Raw genomic sequence first — 20,454 nt, forward strand, 5'->3', positions numbered from 1 at the left:
TTTACTTTTCAAATTTGATCAATTTTATTCAAGGATGGTGGGGGCGCTACCCGCAATCACCCACCCGAATGTCAGTCATCAGCCTTCAACTCGGCCGATGTCTTATCATCTATTAAACACTGCTGCCATCAGCTTTACATAATCAGAAAAGTAGTTGTTCTCTCTCTTATACACAAACATATCACACACTCTACTTTCCTTATAATCAATACTTAAAAAATATAATGAGAAGGGTGGCGGCTGTATACCTAGAGGCTAGAGTACCCGAAGACACTAGTACCCGTTGCCCATCCCGCCACCCTAAGTATAAAAAATAATATTTTAAGTTTAATATGGAATGAGTGAAAATAAAATTAGTGGATGATATTGATGTGATAATAGTTGTGGAGTCTTCTAGCAAGCAGAAGCAGATACTGATTCCATTACCAAACACGTTACTACCACCCAATCAGCTACTCACCCAAATCCCAGTTGCAGAGCTTAACAATCAATCCAAACATTCATGGCGTCCTTGCTGATTCACTCATCAATTTCACCCTCAACCGTTGGCCCAGTATCATCTTCTTTCACAACACAAAAAAACACTCTATTTGACTTCAAGTATCGGCCAAACTTAACCAAGAGAAGAACGCCCCGCATTTCCATATCCGCGGTTACAGGCGATTCAGACTCCACCGGGTTCCAGTTTCCTGATCAGTCCAAGGCCGATGCAATCAAGTCCTTCAAGTTTAAGTTGTTGGTAAGTAATGGTTTCATTTCATTTCATTTCATTTCATTGCATTTGTGCTGCTCATTATATTATTTATATTTCAAATTCCTCCAATTGGGTTGCTTTTATTTGTTTATAATAATTGCAAAACAATTTTGTAATCATATTTCTATTGATGATTTTAGTGTCATCAGGCTATTTGGGTAATCGGGATTTACATGTAGACAAAACGATAGTTCACAATATACATTGATACAAGTTAATTACGAGGTGCGGAGTACACACGTCTCCAAGTTTGTTGTGAATTCATTCGGTACCAAGGGCCACCACCCTAGCTGGGTCGTGCTAAGGATATGCGTCGACTGAAGATATGTTACCTGAAAAAATGTTCTTCGTAGCTGTTAAAAATCGGTAGCTGTTGCTGCACAGGTAGTAAGTTTGTGCAGCGTAGGCAGTAGGAAGTTTGTGTAGCGGCAACAAACTTGAATTGCGGTAGCAACTTTGTACTTCAGTTCAAGCTTTGAATTGTGGTTGAAAATTTGAGCTTAAGTACAAGTTGCTACCGATAGTGGTACTAAAGTAACACGCCTGTTATGATCTAACTGCCTAACTGCTCCTTGAACAGACGTGGTCACCCCATACATTATGTCGATTCAATACATAATACGGCGACACATATCAGCTGGTCTGATTTCATATCAATTTATGAAAAAACTTCGATTTCTGACTGAACAGACGGTCTCGCTCTTAGACTGAACCTTTTTATTTTATCCAACAAAATACTTTAATTTAAAAACACGATTACGTGATTCAGAAAGTATCCAAATAAATTATGAATTTAGAAACTCCTACACTTTCTAAAAAGCTGCCAAAGACGTAATTACTTTGAATAGCACAATTACTTTATCCAGAGTAATTACGATTCTGCCCACCGCGTGGACTATTCTCTTTACTTTGCACAGTTCGCAGGTTAAGTTTCATTTGTTTTTTATCCAAACACTATATATAAATACTAATAATAAAAGTTAGATGGCTTTTTTGATTTACACGTCTAGTTTCATGTTCCATACCAAACCGAACCGTTAAAACCACTAAAAGCTGAACCGTTTGGGTTTCAAATCGGCCCATTTGCTTCAGTTTGAACGGTTCAGTCGGTTTCAACTGACTCCTAATATCTCCTGCAGTCCCGTGTTTACAAAACTGTGTTTATTGCAGAGTGCTGTTTCGGGACTTAATAGAGGGCTAGCTGCAAGCGAAGAAGATTTACAGAAGGCTGATTCTGCAGCCAAAGAGATTGAAACTGCTGCGGGACCCGTTGACCTTTTAGCCGATCTAGAAAAACTTCAAGGAAGATGGAAACTAATTTACAGCAGCGCGTTTTCATCCCGTACTCTAGGTGGAAGCCGCCCGGGCCCACCAACAGGAAGACTACTTCCTATAACTCTTGGCCAGGTATCTTGTAACAACCCGACCAACATTAATAACAAACCAAAACAATTTTAATAGCCATGATTTACATATTATTATATTATTGTGAGTTTGTGACCATAATCAATTTTTAGACTCTACCATATGGTTAAAGTGCTTCCAATTATGGTATAATAAAAGTGTTATTAGATTATTTGATTCTAGTTATTTAATGTCATGTAATCACACATCCATACAGGTTTTGATGAGACACCATGTGTCTCAAAGCAGAAGCATAAATATAAAAAAGATAACTTTGGAGAGAAATTGATATATTATTGAAAGCTTTAACTAAGTGTGTGAAAATTGATATATTAATGGGTCTGGGTTTAGTCTAAATAGGCCCGGGCTGGTATAAAGCAGAACCAGCTAACGCGTTTAGCTAAACAGGGTGTGCTCGAGTCAACCTGGCTGGCTTGCAGGTTGACCTGTTTAACCCATATATATATATTCAAAATGTTTATGTAATAACTTAAATTGTTTGGGCATTTGCTATTCTAAAATTGCCAGCTTAATTTAATTAGCATATTTTAAACATAATTGCTTAATAAGTTTCGAAATTTGGAATTTTAATGTATTAATATGCAAATAAGAAAAAATGGTAAAAATTCATTTTTGAGTTAAACGGGTTGTGTTCGTGTCAACATGGGAATACACATGCCGTGTTAGGGTTTGTGTGAGTGATATGGTTTTCAGGGATCGTGTCATGTTTGTGTAGATTTTCCGGGTTCGTGTCGGGTTCATCTTAATATTATCTTTTGAAACAGGTATTTCAACGTATCGATATCTTGAGCAAAGATTTTGATAATATAGTTGAGCTTGAACTTGGTGCACCATGGCCTCTTCAACCAATAGAAGTAACCGCTACTTTAGCCCATAAATTTGAGATAACAGGTTAGTTATTGTGAAATCAGTTTTGCTATGTGTAAACTGCTTCAGATCAGTTGTGGGTCAACTTACAAACGTGTTTAGCTAAACGGGGTCTTCTTTGGGTAGAACAAGCGGGTTCGTGGGTTGGCCCGTTTTATTTTATAATTCTTTTAAAAGATAATGTTTTGTGTCGTAACTTAAACTAGTTGGATATCTTATGCCAGCATTTGAAAGATAAAAGAGAAATGAACATCAAGTTTTATAGTTTAAATGAATTTATTTTGTATCACCTTTTTAATGTAAATTTGCAATTAATTTAGAGTATTAATATGCTACAAAATAATATAAAGTCGATGGTCAAGTGGGCCATGTCCGTGTCAACTCGCAAAAGCTAATGTCGTATTCGGGTTCGTGTGTCTGACATGAATTCCAAGTTCATGTCAACCTGTGAGCACAACCCATTTAACACTCTTAAGTCCTAACTAAAGCACACTAATAATATATATATTTGCTGGAATAATTCTGAACGGAAAGGTAAAGAGATCAACTCGAAGTTTAGAGTTAATTATATACAGTATTAGATTATTTAGTCAAGTTGTTTATTAATTAGTCGTTTGTTTATTTGTGTGCCAAGTTGAATTTTACTGATAAAACGAGGCGAAGCCGTGTTTGACATCAGATCCATTTTTTGTGTTCTTGATTTCCGATTAAAACCCTTAAAACATTCTCAACAGGAACTTGCTCGGTCAAAATCATATTTGAAAAAACAACAGTGAAAACAACAGGTAACTTAGCACAACTGCCACCATTAGAGATACCTCAACTACCCGAACAATTTAGGCCTTCAACGAACCGAGGCAGTGGCGATTTTGAAGTTACTTATCTAGATTCGGATCTTCGAGTCACACGCGGAGATAGAGGTGAGCTTAGAGTGTTTGTGATCTCATAATAATGTAATTTGAAATTACATTACAATTCTTCATATGTACAATTATACAATATGATCTACAAGTTCATAAATAAAAATGCAATATAAAGATGTTACAGATTCATAATTCATTTATGTAAAAGGTTATCAGTTTTGGTACAAGCTCAATCAACGCGTTTACTTGTTTGTTCGTTCTTCGTGTGTGTTCAACCGGAATCGTTGGTTGACGGGTCTTTGTTTCTGGTTTTGGAAGATCTTGTGGTCTCGTCGCCTTGTTTCTTTCGGGTTTTTTTCACATTGGCTGATGATTCGTTGTTGGTGCACCTGTTCTTTCGGGGCTTGTGGTTGGATGACTCGTTCCCGTGAGATGACCGCCTGCTTTGTCTTGCCTTGTGTTGATGACTCAGTGACTCAGACCCGTGATCTTAAATCCACAAAGTTAAAATATTGATAATAAGCACACGCCTTAAATGTTAAATGAAAATATTAAGGCCATTTTATGGGTTTACCTTTCGATCCAGCATTCGTTTCGCCTTGTTTAGACTCCCCTTGATACTCGTTCATCTATAATAATTATTTACGAGTGTCAATCGTGTCGGTAATCAGGTTGATATGTTGAGTTGGTCAATCCGAGCACGACCATATGAAAAACCCTAACCCGGTCACAGTACCCTTAAAATAATGTAACCTTAATTGGACATTTTTAACTCATTTATGTAAACGTGTCAAACAGATTGTAAACATGCTAATCATACCGGTGGGTTGTAACAACTGGGTCATAAATGGATTGACGGATTGGCATGTTTGATTTTATCAATTAATTAATTATAAAGATTAGAATGACAACCCAAAATTTTATTTTATATGTCATTTAGTAAAAGGAAAAAAAGGTGGTTTTAGGCAAGCCTGACCTATTTGGGCCGATACTAAAGCAACCCATTTTACCTAAACCCGTGACCCATCCATTTTACCACCTCTACATACGAGTCAATACTAACCCAACTAGGTGCCGGGGTCGAAGGACCATCACATCCTATGTGGGCTACATGCTTAACATCAGTGGGAGCTCCGATCTGAATTTCAGGTTCTTTTTCATCATCCGTGTCTATAAAACATCACATGATTTAGTGACCCTATTATCTCGTATGAAGGTAAATATAATGAATAATTGAGTATGGGAGTGCATACGCGCATTACCGAACATGCAACGCAGGCCTCGGAAAAAACCTTTCATCATGGTGTAGGAAAGCCGAAAAATAAACAGGAAATTTGAATCGTATGCCTAGTATTGCTTATTAGCTGGATCATATGGAGCTTCCTATCTTCAACAACATACATTTAAACACCTAATATTATAACTAAATCAACATATACATGTACATATATATTCGTATACGTATACATATTGTATACACGCGTATACAAACTCACTTCACGTATGGAAACCCATGCTCCACATGATCCCGCAGAACAAGCATACGCGAGATGTTTAGGATGGAAGAATACCCTGACCAGAAACCAAAGATAATATCGGTTTTTTTAAGCTTTGAAAGAGGGTATTGATTAAAGTTTAGGGGACAATAGGATTAACCGTTGAACAAGAAATTACATAGAAATGGTTAGTTAAGGTTGTTAATCAATACAAACCATTGGTGATCTCCACATTATAAGGAAGCCAACAAAATTTTAAAAAACCCTTTAAGGTTCATGGTTTATATTTAACATCGACTGATTAAAATATCCGATTTTATACTTCTTAAAAAAGATCTTAATTAGTAGGATGCATGGCATTATATTAAAATTGTGTGGAAAATTAACATTTTATTAAATAATAATCCCTTGAAATATTACGTACATTTTGATGATTCCCTTAATTCACACTCAAATTTAAATTTGCTTCGGTTAGTTCAACAAATTTAAATAAGAGTTCATTATGCAACTTGGCTGGATTCAGCTTCATGTTTATACTTCTCAAGGTGGCAAATGTTTCTTCGATGTCTCTCAACATCTGATCTTTCTCAATGCTTTTGATTACGAGATCATCCATATAAATGCCACATCCATCAACCGTTGATATGTAGCACCCGCGTTCTTTAAACCAAAAGGCATCATCATATAGCAGAATGTGCATTGGTTTGTGCGAAACGCTGTCTTGTCTTCATGATCTGCCGCCATGCGGATTTGATGGTAGCCTTTGTAAGCATCTAGAAAGCATTTAAATTTGAATGGGGCTACAACGTCAACTTTGAGATCAATCTCCGGTAATGGATAATAGTCCTTGGAGCACGCCTTATTCAGATCCTTGAAATCTATGCACATCCGCCATGTCCCATTGCTTTTTGAGACAATAACTGGATTTGCGACCCAGGTCAGGTATTGGATTGGGCGGATGATTCAAGCATGAAGGAGATCTTGTACTTGCTCATTCATAGCTTTATTTTGTTCAGGGCCCATCTTTCGATTCTTTTGAACAATTGGTGTAAACATCAGGTTTACCCTCAATTTGTGTTCCGCAATGCTCCGCGGGACACCAGTCATGTCCGCGGGTTGCCAAGAGAAGATGTCCGTATTCTTGGTTAACAATTTCTTCAAGAAAGTTCTCACAATTTCTGATATGACCGGTCCGATTACGACTGTTTGATCTGGAAACTTCTTGTTCAAAATCCATTTCTCTGGCTCGGTCCTTTGAGTTTGATTTGGAGCTTTGCTGGGCTTTGAACATTCCGTTGTGATGCAGCGTCGACTAACATGAATAATTGCAACACCGGTGCGGGTTGGGACTCCTACCACACTGTGAGCTGTGGACGAGTGGGCATTAAAGTAACCGATCGCTTCCCGCCCCAAAATGATGTCATGTTTGGAAGCTGCTGGTATGACCAAAAACTCAACTTCCTCGGTTCTTGAATGAATTCCATCACTAAGAGTGACTGGAAAAGATATAACCCCTCGTGGGTTCATCACCTCACCCCCAAAACTAGATACAGGAGCATGGATAGGTTTTAATCTCTCCTTATCTTCGTCATCGAGTTGTTCAAAGCACTGTTCGTACATAATGTTAGATGTGCTACCAGTGTCAAAGAAAACATACTGCGATCGGTAGTGGCCAAAGAGGGTGGTGATTATCAAAGGATTCTTATTGCACCGTCCGCCCTTGACCCGCGGAAAAATTACTGGTTCACTTTTCCATTCTTCCTCCAAAGATTCCTTCCTTTTTCCTCCAACTCTATGTCCGCCTTGAATCATGTGGACATTCAAATCTTTGATTTGTTTTTTGGACGGGCCCTAATTGTCTCGCGCGGGAGCCTTACCAGTCCCTGGTTTTACACCTTTGACCAAATGTTCAAGTTTTTTAGACTTCACAGCTGCTTCGATTTCATATTTCAAGGACACACACTCGTTTGTGTTGTGCCCTATGTCATTGTGGAATGAGAAGTGTTTCTTGGCATCAAGGAACGACCTCCTTGTGAGTGGTTGGGGTTTTATGAAATTCATGTTCTCAGTCGTGAGGATTTTGGAACGAGTTTTTGACAATTGGGTCCAACTGTTGGAGGACCGAACTGAAGAATTATACTTATTCTTGTTGCCAATCAAGGATTTGGCATCGAACTGTTTTGTTGGTTCTGCGGTCGGCTGAAGTCTTGACCAAATTGTTCCCTTGGCCTGCCTGTTTGGCCTCGGAGTTTAATTAAGTTAAGTATAAGCCATAAGGTATTCATTTATTCCTAAAAATCCTTAACTTTAATTCTACTTCTCCAAAGATTCCTATCCTAAACCATGTCCTCGGAAAGGTTTACGTCTATGAGATCATGCCTAATCCTCTCATCCCAAGTCAATTTAGGTCGTCCTCTACCCCTTCCCCCCTCTATAGTAATGTTTTCTACGGACCTAACAGGATTCATCGACTGTCTTCTCTTCACATGCCCAAACCATCTCAATCTCCACTCTCTTATCTTGTCTGCTATGTTTGTTACCTAATCTCTCTCGAAACACAACGTTTCTTATTCGGTCTAGCCTTGTATGCCCACACATCCAACGTAGCATTCTCATTTCTGCTACCTCCATCTTCCGCACTTGTGCCTTCTTGATGGCCCAACAATCTGTTCCATATAGCATTGCAGGTCTAACTGCAACCCTATAAAATTTTCCCTTTAGTTTAGTCGGGAAAGTCTTGTCGCACAATATACCTGTGGCTGCTTTCCATTTACACCATCCTGCCTGAACTCGATGAGTCACATCACTGTCTAATTCCCCATCGCTCTGAAAAAATGATCCTAGATACTTGAACTTCGTTACCTGCGGGACCACCTGCCCTTCGATGGTGATCTGTACGTCCTCATTGTCATTTATCCCACCAAAATCACAGTGTAGGTACTCTGTCTTAGAGAGGCTAATCTTTAAACCTTTTGTCTCTAAGGTTGTTCGCCACTCCTCAAGCCTCACGTTTAGATCTTGTTTTCTGTCAGCAAGTAACACAATATCGTCTGCGAACATCATGCACCACGGGAGGGTCCCCTGAATCGACTTTGACAACTCATCCAAGACTACTGCAAAAAGAAACGGACTCAACGCTGACCCTTGGTGAAGACCCACCTCTATAGGGAAGGGATCAGTATCCCCCACTGGCGCACGAACACTTGTTTCACTCCTTGTATACATATCCATAATTATCTCTATGTACTTCGTGGGTACTCCTCTACTCACCAGGCACTCCCAGAGAACCTGTCATGGCACACTGTCGTAGGCCTTTTCCAGGTCAATAAACACCATATGTAGATCACGCTTCTTCTCCCTATACTTTTCCATTAATCTTCATATGAGGTGTATTCCCTCTATTGTGGAACGCCCCGGCATGAAGCCAAGTTGGTTGACCGTAACATGAGTTTGTCGTCTAAGTCTAACCTCAATCACTCTTTCCCATAGCTTCATAGTATGGTTTAGTAGTTTGATTCCTCGGTAGTTACCACAACATTGGGCGTCTCCTTTGTTCTTATAGATAGGAACTACAACGCTGCTCCTCCACTGGTCTGGCATCTTACCTGATTTGAGAATACTATTGAACAGAGTAGTTAACCACATGACTCCTTCCTCTCCCAGACACTTCCACACCTCGATGGGTATGTTGTCTGGGCCGACCGCCTTAGACCTTCCCATCCTTCTAAGTGCATTCTGCACCTCCTCTCGTGTGATCCGTCGGTAGTAGCAGTTATTCGGTTGTTGTCGTTGGAAGTTTGTGTTGTCATGTTCTTGGTAAGCTCTCCCATTATTAAAAAGATTGTGAAAGTAGGTTTGCCATATTAGTTTGATGTCCTGCTCCTTGACCAGTACATGGCCATTGGTATCCTTTATGAACTTCACAGGCTCTAAATCTTGACTTCTACGCTCCCTGGCTTTGGCAATCTTAAACATAGCATGTTCTCCCTCTTTTGTTTCTAAACGTTCATACATTCGTTTAAAATCCGCGTTCTTTGCTTCCGCCACCCCCTTCTTCACCTCTATCTTGGCCGTTTTGTAGGTGTCCCTCAATTCCACTCGCTCCTCCTCATTCGTGCACCTCATTAGCTCCCTAAAGCATCGTTGTTTGTCCCTTATCTTGTGTTGCACCGCATCATTCCACCACCAAGCCTCCTGATGCCCACCTGTCTTTCCTGTTGTGACCCCGAGGGTCTCCTTTGCTACTTGGATGATCTTTGTCTCCATATCTTCCCATATATGAGTTGATTCCCCATTTACTCGAGCCCTTGTATGCGGTATGAGTTTATCCTTAAACAGTAGTAGATTTTCGTCCTTCAAATTTCCCCATCTAATTCTAGGTTTACCTTTCTTCTCTCGACCAGTCAGCTTATTTCTGAAGCCTATATCTGTCACTAGTAGTCGATGTTGAGTCACAACTGCCTCCCTCGGTATGACTTTGCAGTCCTTCCACCAACGTCGGTCTCCCTGCCTCATCAAAAGGTAGTCAATTTGCGTGTCGCGTCCGCCACTGCTAAAAGTGATCAAATGGGAATCCTGTTTCCTAAAAAAAGAATTTATAATACCTAGGTCATGGGCCACCGCAAACTCTAGAAGATCTGTTCCTATCTCATTCCTATCACCAAAACCGAAACCCCCATGTACGGCTTGAAAACTATCGTTAGCCTTACCAATGTGTCCATTAAAATCACCTCCTATACAGATCCTCTCCCCCTAGGTATGCCCCCCTACCACTGCGTCAAGGCAATCCCAAAATTCTCTCTTTTCCTGATCTCCTAGGCCTACATGAGGCACGTAGGCGCAGACTACTGCCACTACTTCCTCTCCTAGTACTAATCTCAACACCATAATCCTGTCATTATGTCTTATCACCTCCACCACACTAGTGTGTAGTTCCTTAGCCACTAGAAACTCCACTCCATTCCTAGCTCCATCAGACCCTAAGTACCACAACTTATACCCATTACACTCAGCCCCTCTATGCCATTTCCACTTAGTCTCCTGGAGGCATGCTATCTGAACCCTACGTCTTTTAAGCGCATCTACCAATTCTAGCAACTTACCATTTAATGTTCCTACATTCCAAGAAGCCTAACGCAATATACTCTCCCTATCTTTGCCCTTTCCTAGACCCCTCGTATCAGGACCTGGTCTCAAGTAATAGTCATGGTTCCTACGCTCTATGGTTGCAACTAATCACACAAACACTAGCAATTACTCCGAATCAATAATGATGATAATAATAATAATAATAATAATAATAATAATAATAATAATAATAATAATAATAATAATAATAATAATAATAATAATAATAATAATAATAATAGAAACAACCCAGCAATTAAGCTATCACACAAACGAAGCACAAAAAACCGTGTGGACGAAGCACAAAAAACCTTAGGATGCCAAATGCACACAAGAACAATACCAACAAAATCCTAATGCACGAATCAATATTAAAAATAACAAAAGATAGGGAAGGATCTCACCGAGCAATCGACGTCGCAACTGGATAGCCGTAAACTTCACTTAGGGTTACACGCTATCAGAAATCCCGCGAAACAGGAGATTGCGGCTTCTTCAAACAATATAGCAGATCGATAAGAGGAAAATCGATCAATAACAAACCAAGACGCTGATAGGATTTCAGATCTGAAACCCTTAAAATCAGTTATTGTGTCTTGTAGGTGGCTGTGGTTCCGGTGACCTTCAGTGGCGGCGCCGGCGAACAGACGGTACAGCAGGTCAGTAGCAAGAATCGGAGGTCCGATTGTCGGCTGCAAGGGTGGCTGACGGCGACTGAAAGATGTCCGGTGACCTCCGAGTTACGAGATCTGAAAGATGTCCGGCGACTAAAAGATGGATCTGACTGAAAAGGAGTTGGCCGGTGTAGAAGGTGATCGGAAGAGCAGTGAGAGTCGTCGGAGGGAACGTTGATATGTACTTCTATTTAGGCATGTGCAGATAAAAGAAGTCAAATGGCTCAAAAGATGGAGCTTTGGAAGAATGCACTCACACAAGTTGTGGACTTAAAAGGGAAAGATTATTGTAGTATGAGCCACACATATCAATTCAAAGGAAAGTGTTGTTTGAATGTGTACTGCGAAGGGGGTAACACCCCAAAACAACAAACCAACTAAGAATCAACATATAAACGTGAACATTGACATTAAGTGATCCCAAAAAGACATAATTACTAGTCATCATCATATGTGGGTATAGAGGTAGGGTACCAAAAAGACCAAAATACCCTTAAGTACCACCCACGGGTCATTGAGGAATCTCTCATATACCATCCGCGGGACATTCGGATCACCCGCATATCACGGGAGAGGAAGAACGTCCTCGTACCACATGCGGAAGCATCCTGGCACCCTCAGAAGTCATCCGCAGGACAGGACATCTGTCCGCTAAAATAATCGGAAGGCAATGCCAACGGGACAGCTGTCAATAACTAACTACACTCTTGAAGAACGTCCACGATTGTTACTTGAGGAGTACGTGACTTGCCCACCAATGAAAGAAGGACACCTGGCCAGTTTGTTATAACCGTGCACATGGCCAGGGGCAATTCATCCTATCATTAGGTGACATGTGTCCAGGTTGTTATACCCATGCACATGGGACGTATAGCTCAACCTATCATAAGAGGACACGCGTCCAGGCAGTTATCAAGATCTTCTAGAAGAGGACAGCTGGCCCAATCATCTTCCTACATCCTTCGGCTATAAATACCTTGTCAACCTGCATGAGGTATTCATTCACTCACCTGCATTCTGACTCGCATATACTCTGACTACACTTAGTCTATTTTACTTCAGTACTTTCTTCACTACGAACGTTACTGATTCTCACGCCGGAGGGTGGTTACTGGAAGACCCCCCACCTTGTCCTTCCTGTAACGAGACTCACGGTGTCTGTTTTGCAGGTTTCGGTCATTGGACTTTGGGGAGTTATGCTCATACTGTGTTAGTAGTTATCGTATTTTACCTTGTGGACTCATTGGATCCAGGACCCATACCTGGGGATCGGATCCGTGTTTCTTCATTGGCGCCATCCGTTTTGGTGTTAGAATAGCACAAATTTTTTCTTCGTTGGTTTTTTTGTTCGTTTAAAGTATGAGTAAGCTTCCTGAAGGGCCGACGGGAACCCCTGTACAAACACCACGTGTCAATAATACTGACGCACCTGAGGGTTTTGCTTCCAGTATTTTCACGCGTGGAATTGCTTCGGGTTCACGAGCCACTGGTGTAACATCGGAAGGTCGTACCCTTGAACGTGTTATCGCACCAACCAGAGTCACTCCCACCGATTTGGGACGTGTCCCAGTTCCGGAGGGTTCCAATTTAGCTAGCCAAGGGCGAGTTACAAGAGAGACTCGCCGTACTAGATCAGTTATGGATCTGGAATGTGATTCCGGAGATTCTGAACTAGCGAGATCTCATCGTCATGAGTCCAGATCTAGAGGATTGTTGTCTCCGAACGAATGGCTCTGCGTGCAGCAAGAAAGTTTGGCGGCTGAATACGAACGCAGGGTACGTAATGAATGTTATCATGCCCGTGCCTTGACTTACGAAGAGTCTCCTCAGAGATCTCTTTCACCTCCTCCAACGGTGAGAGGAAGTCAAATTCGTTACAGCCAACAAACTGACCAAGAATTCATTGAACCACGAAGGCTACGCCCTCGTCGTCGCATAGACATGCGGATGCCTTCCTATTTGGACGAATATGACAACTACGACTCAACCTATAGCCCGGAAGATAGTTTCTATACAGGTAACAACAGGATGGGTTCAAGGGCAAGAAGCAGTCGTCCGCGTGACGTCGTCCACCATACCGAATACCACAGCGATGCTGAGGAAGATTTCACCAAGCCATACCGTCCGACAGCCTTTGCCGAGAAGTCAAAATTTATAGCTAGCATTGCGACAACGCCCTTTCCTATCAATGCTAAAATACCTACAACGGTAGGTAGATACAATGGTATGACTGATCCAAGTGATTATCTGCATAACTTTGTGGCGGTAGGCGGTGTGAGCGGATGGACGCTCCCTTATTGGTGTCATATGTTCGCATTGACACTAACATGGGCAGCGAGGGAATGGTTCGAAAAACTCCCTGATGGTCAAATCTCTAGTTGGGATGATCTGGTGAAGAAGTTCTCACAACAGTTCAGCCAACAGAAGAAGCATATGCGTGACTAGTAAGAGATTCTGGATGTTATCCGCCGGGATAATGAGTCCATAGAAGATTTCATCACCAGGTTCAATGACGAAAGAATGAACATTGGCGGGATAAGCAGAGACATGCTCCGCGGTGCCTTTTGCAAAAACGTCAAGTGTGACGAATTGATCCGCACACTCACTGGCCGGGATGGAATGCCAAAGGAGTGGGATGATCTTATGACTGCAGCGAAGTTATTTGCCAATACTGAAAAAAAATATTGGGGAACAACAGTTCAAGACAAAAATTCAAAGTCGAGTTTCAAACTCCACGACCCAACAAACAGGCAAAAGGGCCAATCTGGTCAAGACTTCTGCCAAACACAGAGGCATCAAAACCATTTGATGCAAGATCTCTCATCGGCAACAAGAACAAGGCAGGACCAGCAAGTCGAGCTCCTAACAGATGGACTCCTCTTTCAAAAACTCCAGCCGAGATTCTCACCACTGAGAATTTAAATTTTCGAAAGCCACAACCACCCACAAGGAGACCGTTCCTTGACAATAAAAAGCATTGTTCGTTCCATAATGACATTGGCCATAATACGAACGAATGAAATGCTTTAAAAAGCGAAATCGAAGCGGTTGTGAAGTCCGGTAAGCTAGGACACCTGGTGAAAGATGGAAAGTCGGGGACTGGTAAAGCTCCTATGCGGGACAACCAGGGCCCATCCAAAAGACAAGTCAAGGACTTGAACGTCCATATGATCCAGGGTGGACGAAAGACGGGAGGAAGAGAAGAGAATATGACGAAGAGGAGTGGAAAAATGAACCAGTAATTTTTCCACGAGTGAAGGGCGGACCCAATAACAAGAACCCCCTGATTATCACCGCCCTCTTCGGTCATTACCGTTCTCAATATGTGTTCTTTGACACTGGGAGTACATCGGATATCATGTATGAACAGTGCTTTGAACAACTTGATGATGAGGACAAAGAAAGATTGAAACCCATCCATGCTCCAGTTTCGGGATTTGGGGGGGAAATAATGCATCCGCGAGGGGTGATCTCTTTCCCAGTCACCCTAAGCGATGAAACTCATTAAAGAATTGAGGAGGTCGAATTCTTAGTTCTACCTGCAACGTCGAAACATGACATCATCCTCGGACGAGAAGCCATTGGTGACTTCAATGCTCATTTGTCAACTGTGCGGTAGGAGTTACAACTCTCACCGGTGTGGCAATAAGTCATGTCAGTCGGCATTGCTTTGCAACCGAGAGTTCAAAGCCCAACAAGATTCCAAAACAGGCTCAACGAACCGAGCCTGAAAAGTGGGTTTTGAACAAGAAGTTTCCTGATCAAACTGTAACAATCGGACCTGCTATCTCCGAGATAGTAAGGACCTTTCTGAAACAGTTGTTGTCAAAAAATATTGATGTCTTCGCATGGCTACCCGCGGACATGTCTGGTGTTCCGCGGAGCATTGCGGAGCACAAGCTGAGGGTAAACCCTATGTTTACACCGATTGTTCAAAAACAGCGTAAGATGGGTCCGGAACAAACAAAAGCAATGAATGAGCAAGTTCAGGACCTCTTACAGGCTGGAATCATCCGACCAATTCAGTATCAAACCTGGGTCGCCAATCCGGTTATCGTTCCCAAAAGCAACGGGACGTGGCGGATGTGCATAGATTTCAAGGATCTTAACAAGGCGTGTCCCAAAGATTGCTATCCTTTGCCCGAAATAGATCTCAAAGTTGATGCTGTGGCACCGTTCAAATTCAAATGCTTCCTGAACGCCTACAAAGGCTATCATCAGATCCGCATGGTTGCGGGCGATGAAGACAAAACAACATTTCGCACCGATCAAGGCACTTTTTGCTACAAAATGATGTCTTTCGGATTGAAGAATGCGGGTGCCACATATCAACGATTGATGGATATAGCATTTAGAGGACAAATTGGTTGAAATTTGGAAGTTTATATGGACGATCTTGTGATCAAAAGTGTTGAGGAAGACCAGATGTTAAGGGATATCGAAAATACATTCGAAACCTTGAAGAGCATCAACATGAAGCTGAATCCAGCTAAATGTTCATTCGGGATGGAGGAAGGAAAATTCCTCGGAGTAATTGTCACGGGTGCGGGCTTCAAAGCTAATCTGGATAAAGTCCAAGCTGTAGCCCGCATGCCTTCTCACTCCCCCCTCAAGGAAGTTCAAACACTCAATGGTCGATTGGTTGCTTTGAATCGTTTCTTGGTGAATCATGCAGCCAAGTCTTATCCTTTTGTATCAACACTGAGGAACTGCCTCAAGAAAGCAAAGTTCAGATGGACCGCGGAAGCGGAACAAGCTTTCTTGGAGGTCAAAAAATGTTTGATGGAACTGGCTACGTTGACAGCACCTTATGCGGGAGAACCTTTAACGATGTACTTGTCAGCATCAGACATTGCTATCGGGGCTGTCCTTCTGACGGATAGAAAAAACGTTCAAACACCAATCTATTATATCAGCAGAACACTGTCAGACCTGGAGACAAGATATTCCATGCTAGAGAAACTAGTCCTAGCATTGGTCTATGCAGCACGACTCCTTCGCAGATACTTTCAGGGGCATCACATCAACGTTTTAACTGGATATAAGCTCAAAAACGTCCTCAGCAAGCCAGAATTGTCTGGGCGATTGGCCAAATGGGCCATCGAGCTAGGTGAACATGCGATAGAGTATAAACCTACACCAGCAATCAAAGGGCAGGTATTGGCGGACTTCGTCACAGAAGTCCCGCAACACAAAGAAAAAGAATGCTTGATCGAGCAGCAACCCCAAGCACCTCCGGGACAAGGACAAATTTGGTCGTTGTTCACGGACGGAGCTTCAAGTAGTGAGGGATCTGGCGCAGGCCTCAGGCTAGTCAATCCCAAAGGCCATGAGTTTACATACGCCATAAAGTTGGACTTCAAAAGCACCAACAATGAGGCGGAGTATGAAGCTTTCTTGGCAGGCCTACGGATAGCCAAAAAGCTTGGGGTTAAACATTTGGAAGCCCGGGTGGATTCCATGTTGATTGCGGGACAGATCAACGGAACGTATGAAGCAAAGAATGACATCATGGCTTCATATGTATCACATGCGAAAGATTTGATGCTTCAGTTCTCCTCGTGCAAGGTCATTCACATAAAGAGAAACTAGAACAAGTCAGCAGATGCTCTCAGTAAATTGGCTTCAACAAACTTCAAACATTTAGCCAAAGACATCCGCATCGAAATATTAGATCGCCCGTCTGTTCCGCAACACCAAGTGTTAGTGATCCAAACGGGAGTGGAATCCTGGATGACACCCATTATAGCACACTTGTCATCCGCAGCCTTCCCAGAAGGAAAAGCAGCGGCCCAGAAGATAAAGCACAAAGCCTTGAACTATCAGTTACATGACGGTGTTTTACACCAACGTTCCTTCCTCGGACCACTACTCCGATGTGTGGATGCCGAGGACGCGAATTATCTAATTAGAGAAGTTCATGAAGGCATATGTGGTCTTCACGCTGGCCCGCACATGGTCGTAGCAAAGTTAATGAACGCCGGATATTATTGGCCAGGAATGCATTTGGATGCTGTGCACGAAATCAGAAAGTGTGATTCATGCCAGCGTCATGCTCCTAACACGCTACGACCAAAGAATGAGTTAGTTCCAGTCACTTCGGCTTGGCCGTTCCAGAAATGGGCTATCGACATAATGGGACCTTTCCCAGAAGCCATCGACTACTTCGCAAAGTGGGTGGAAACTAAATCGGTTGCTTCCATAACAGCAGCACGTGTGAAGAAATTCCTGTGGGAATTCATAATATGCCGGTTTGGTCTCCCTTTGGAACTCGTTAGCGATAACGGAACGCAGTTCGCGGACAGTGGGTTACAAGAATGGTTAAAAGAGTTACATATTTCTCAAATCTTCACCTCAGTAGCCCACCCGCAAGCAAATTTTCAGGTCGAGAGAACCAACCGGACGATCATAGAAGGAATTAAATCAAGGTTAGGGACTAAACGAATGAGCTGGGTTGACGAATTGCCCCATGTACTATGGGCCTTCCGTACTCAAAAGAATTGCAGTAATTCTGAAACCCCCTTTAGTCTAACATATGGCACAGAGGCCATGATTCCAGCCGAGATTGGAATTCCATCCGCCCGAGTTTTACTGATCGATGACAATGATCATGAACTCCGGATGAACCTTGAACTCCTCGAGGAGAGGAGGGAATTAGCATCGATCCGCGAGCACAATTACAAACGACAGTTGCAAAAGTATTATAACTCGCGGGTCCAAAGATGTGAGTTTGATGCGGGAGACTTTGTCTTCCGCAATAATGAAGCCTCCAAGTTGGCCCCAACTTGGGAAGGACCTTATAAAATTCAGAAAGTTTTATCTAAAGGTGCTTACAAGTTAGAAAAGTTGGATGGGACTGAGATCCTTAGAACTTGGAATGTGGCCCAATTAAAGAAATGCTACATGTAGTTTGTTTTTCTTTTTTAGCCTGCGTGCCTAATTAGATATTCACAATCTATGTAATTTCATCTTTTGTAATTCGGCTTATGCCTCATTTATAGAAATTTTCATTTCAGTCATTTTAAGACTTGTATTGTTATGTAATCCTTTATTGGCTTACAAAGAAGATCCTCCAAACACTTATATTATGAAAAATAAACAAAGTGCACCGGATATAAGAACAATCCTTCTTTATTTATACAAAAGGGATTACAGAACATGGAGAGTTTAATTACAAGGAAAAAGAAAAATCTATCTATGGTGCGACATCATTATGTCCCACACCTTCGCCTCCCGCATGCTCAACATCTTCTTCATTTTCTTCATCAAGGTCAAGAAGAAATTTTTAATTGCTCGATGCTGTCCTCCTTATCCGCAAGCTCAGATATCTGCTCCGCCAAAGAGAACTTCAAAGAATCAAAATCCTTTGTTTTTTGTTTAAGGACAGCAGTAGTATCTTGGCCAGCCAAAATGTACTGCTCAGGAACCCTGGAAGTCGAGCCAAATTTGTAGCCTTCCTCAAAACCTAATTGGCGGCCAGCCTGCTTGGACGCCTTCAGGAGAACAGCAACACAGTTCCCAAGCTCATCACTCGCCCGATGACCTATCGGAACAATTATGCATAAGTAACTCTAAACACTTAGATTATTTATAACAAAAACAAGGTACATACCTTGGGGATCGCCTTCGCTAGTTGCCATTTCTGGTCCGCCTTGGCCCGGACAAGCTCTATCTTATGACCGGTGCACTCCAAGGCTTGATCTCGGTTCTTGGCATTAAGGTCAGACAAACGCTTGTCCTTGGCCGCCGATTCAGCTCGTAGAGCCTCCATCAATTTGGGTTGTTCATCCATTAATTTGGCTTGTTCATCCAATTGTTTCTGGAGAACAATCCTGGCTTCCTCGGTAGCAGATCGAGCAACCTTCTCCGCTTCCAGAGCCTGGAGGGTTTCTCGGGCCTTGTTTATAGCTTTAAGAGCTTCCTCATTGGCATCAGATGCGGAGGCCGCCAGCTCATCCCATTCGTCATTCATCGCCAACTAGTCCCTGGTTATTTCCTGATTGGTGGAAATAGTATTCGCCTAATGATAAGAATTGGAGTTCAGTAATTCTTGGCGAATACTACGGCGACATCGCTCCTTCTCAGTGGGAGGAAGACTTTCCCTGTGACACTCGTCAATTTCAGGTTAACTCCGTTAATCCGAACTCCGTTAATTCAAACTTAAGATCACACGAACCATAACGCATATCTCATTACATTTAAACTAGGGTTTAAATGACGCATGACAATCACTACACAAGTAGTCTTTCGGAATTTCACCGAAACACACACAAGTTGACTCAAACCATTGGTGAACAAACGATGAATATTATAAACAAGTACTTGATATAATTATGTGTTACGTTTATATGTATAAATGTGTACTTGTATGCATGTCATTATATTATGGAGGTGATTTATGTTTTATGCTAGAATTATACAAAATAGAAGTTGAGGGTGCTAGTTGTAACTTGTCATTTATTTAATTAATATATAAACAACCTTAACCATAAACCCTAACCCTCTTCTCCCTCTCCCTCTACCACCTGCGACGGCAGCCCCCCTCCCCCTTGGATCGACCGATTACCACACATACACATACACATACAAGTTGTTTACAAGGTTGTTGAAGGATCCAAGGTGATAACTAGGTAAATAAGCTTCATATCTAATTTATTCTATCATTTAATTGTATGATTAAACCTGTAAACATAAACCCTAAGTGTTAAATATGTTGTTTGTTGATGATTTAGGGTAACATGCATGATTGTTAGTTCATAGGTTAATTGTTTATTGAGTTTTGATGAAAACTGATGCTGGACAGATTATTGAATTCGTGTTTGGACGACTGTAACTCGATGTTAATGTTATGTTTTGATGTGATTGTTGATTCTATAATATACTAGGTCGAGTCTAGTTTCTGAAAAGTCTGATTTTGTAATTTTTGGACATATAAAAGTCTGTTTTTATTATTTTACAAAACTGTTGTGCAAGGCTGATTTGGGAGACCTGATATTAGGCTGTTTTGCGACTAAGATATCTCATAAACTACAAGACCAAATGGGTTGGTTCCACTTCTGGAAGAAAATACATTGAGTTAGGAACCTAACTCAATTGGTCTTGCATTAATTGGATTTTTCATTTAACGGGAATAACAAATAACATTCTGTTGCGCATGATTCTGACTGCTGTGAGTTTACTGTAATGTTTTGACCATTGTGAGAAATCTATGTGGAATAAAAATACAATAAAAATAGTTCTGGAAACCT

At 41.7% G+C, this 20,454-nt stretch overlaps 2 protein-coding genes across 2 annotated transcripts; one reads left to right on the forward strand and one right to left on the reverse strand.

Moving 5' to 3' along the window:
- The first annotated feature begins 466 nt into the window (after positions 1 to 466).
- On the forward strand, positions 467 to 4,832 carry LOC143623942 (plastid-lipid-associated protein 6, chloroplastic-like). The gene is made up of 4 exons (XM_077094727.1): positions 467 to 739; positions 1,925 to 2,161; positions 2,944 to 3,070; positions 3,781 to 4,832. The coding sequence occupies exons 1-4, from the start codon at positions 503 to 505 to the stop codon at positions 3,993 to 3,995; spliced, it is 816 nt and encodes a 271-aa protein (XP_076950842.1). The 5' UTR covers positions 467 to 502; the 3' UTR covers positions 3,996 to 4,832.
- Positions 4,833 to 6,005: 1,173 nt separating this feature from the next.
- On the reverse strand, positions 6,006 to 7,025 carry LOC143623976 (uncharacterized). The gene is made up of 2 exons (XM_077094748.1): positions 6,506 to 7,025; positions 6,006 to 6,283 (listed from the first exon to the last, which is right to left on the reverse strand). The coding sequence occupies exons 1-2, from the start codon at positions 7,023 to 7,025 to the stop codon at positions 6,006 to 6,008; spliced, it is 798 nt and encodes a 265-aa protein (XP_076950863.1).
- Between the last annotated feature and the right edge of the window lie 13,429 nt (positions 7,026 to 20,454).

This window comes from Bidens hawaiensis, unplaced genomic scaffold, assembly GCF_021521415.1.
Source record: "Bidens hawaiensis isolate Kalapana, Puna unplaced genomic scaffold, B.hawaiensis_p1.1 tig00003649_1, whole genome shotgun sequence".
In the NCBI taxonomy this organism is placed as follows: domain Eukaryota; kingdom Viridiplantae; phylum Streptophyta; class Magnoliopsida; order Asterales; family Asteraceae; genus Bidens; species Bidens hawaiensis.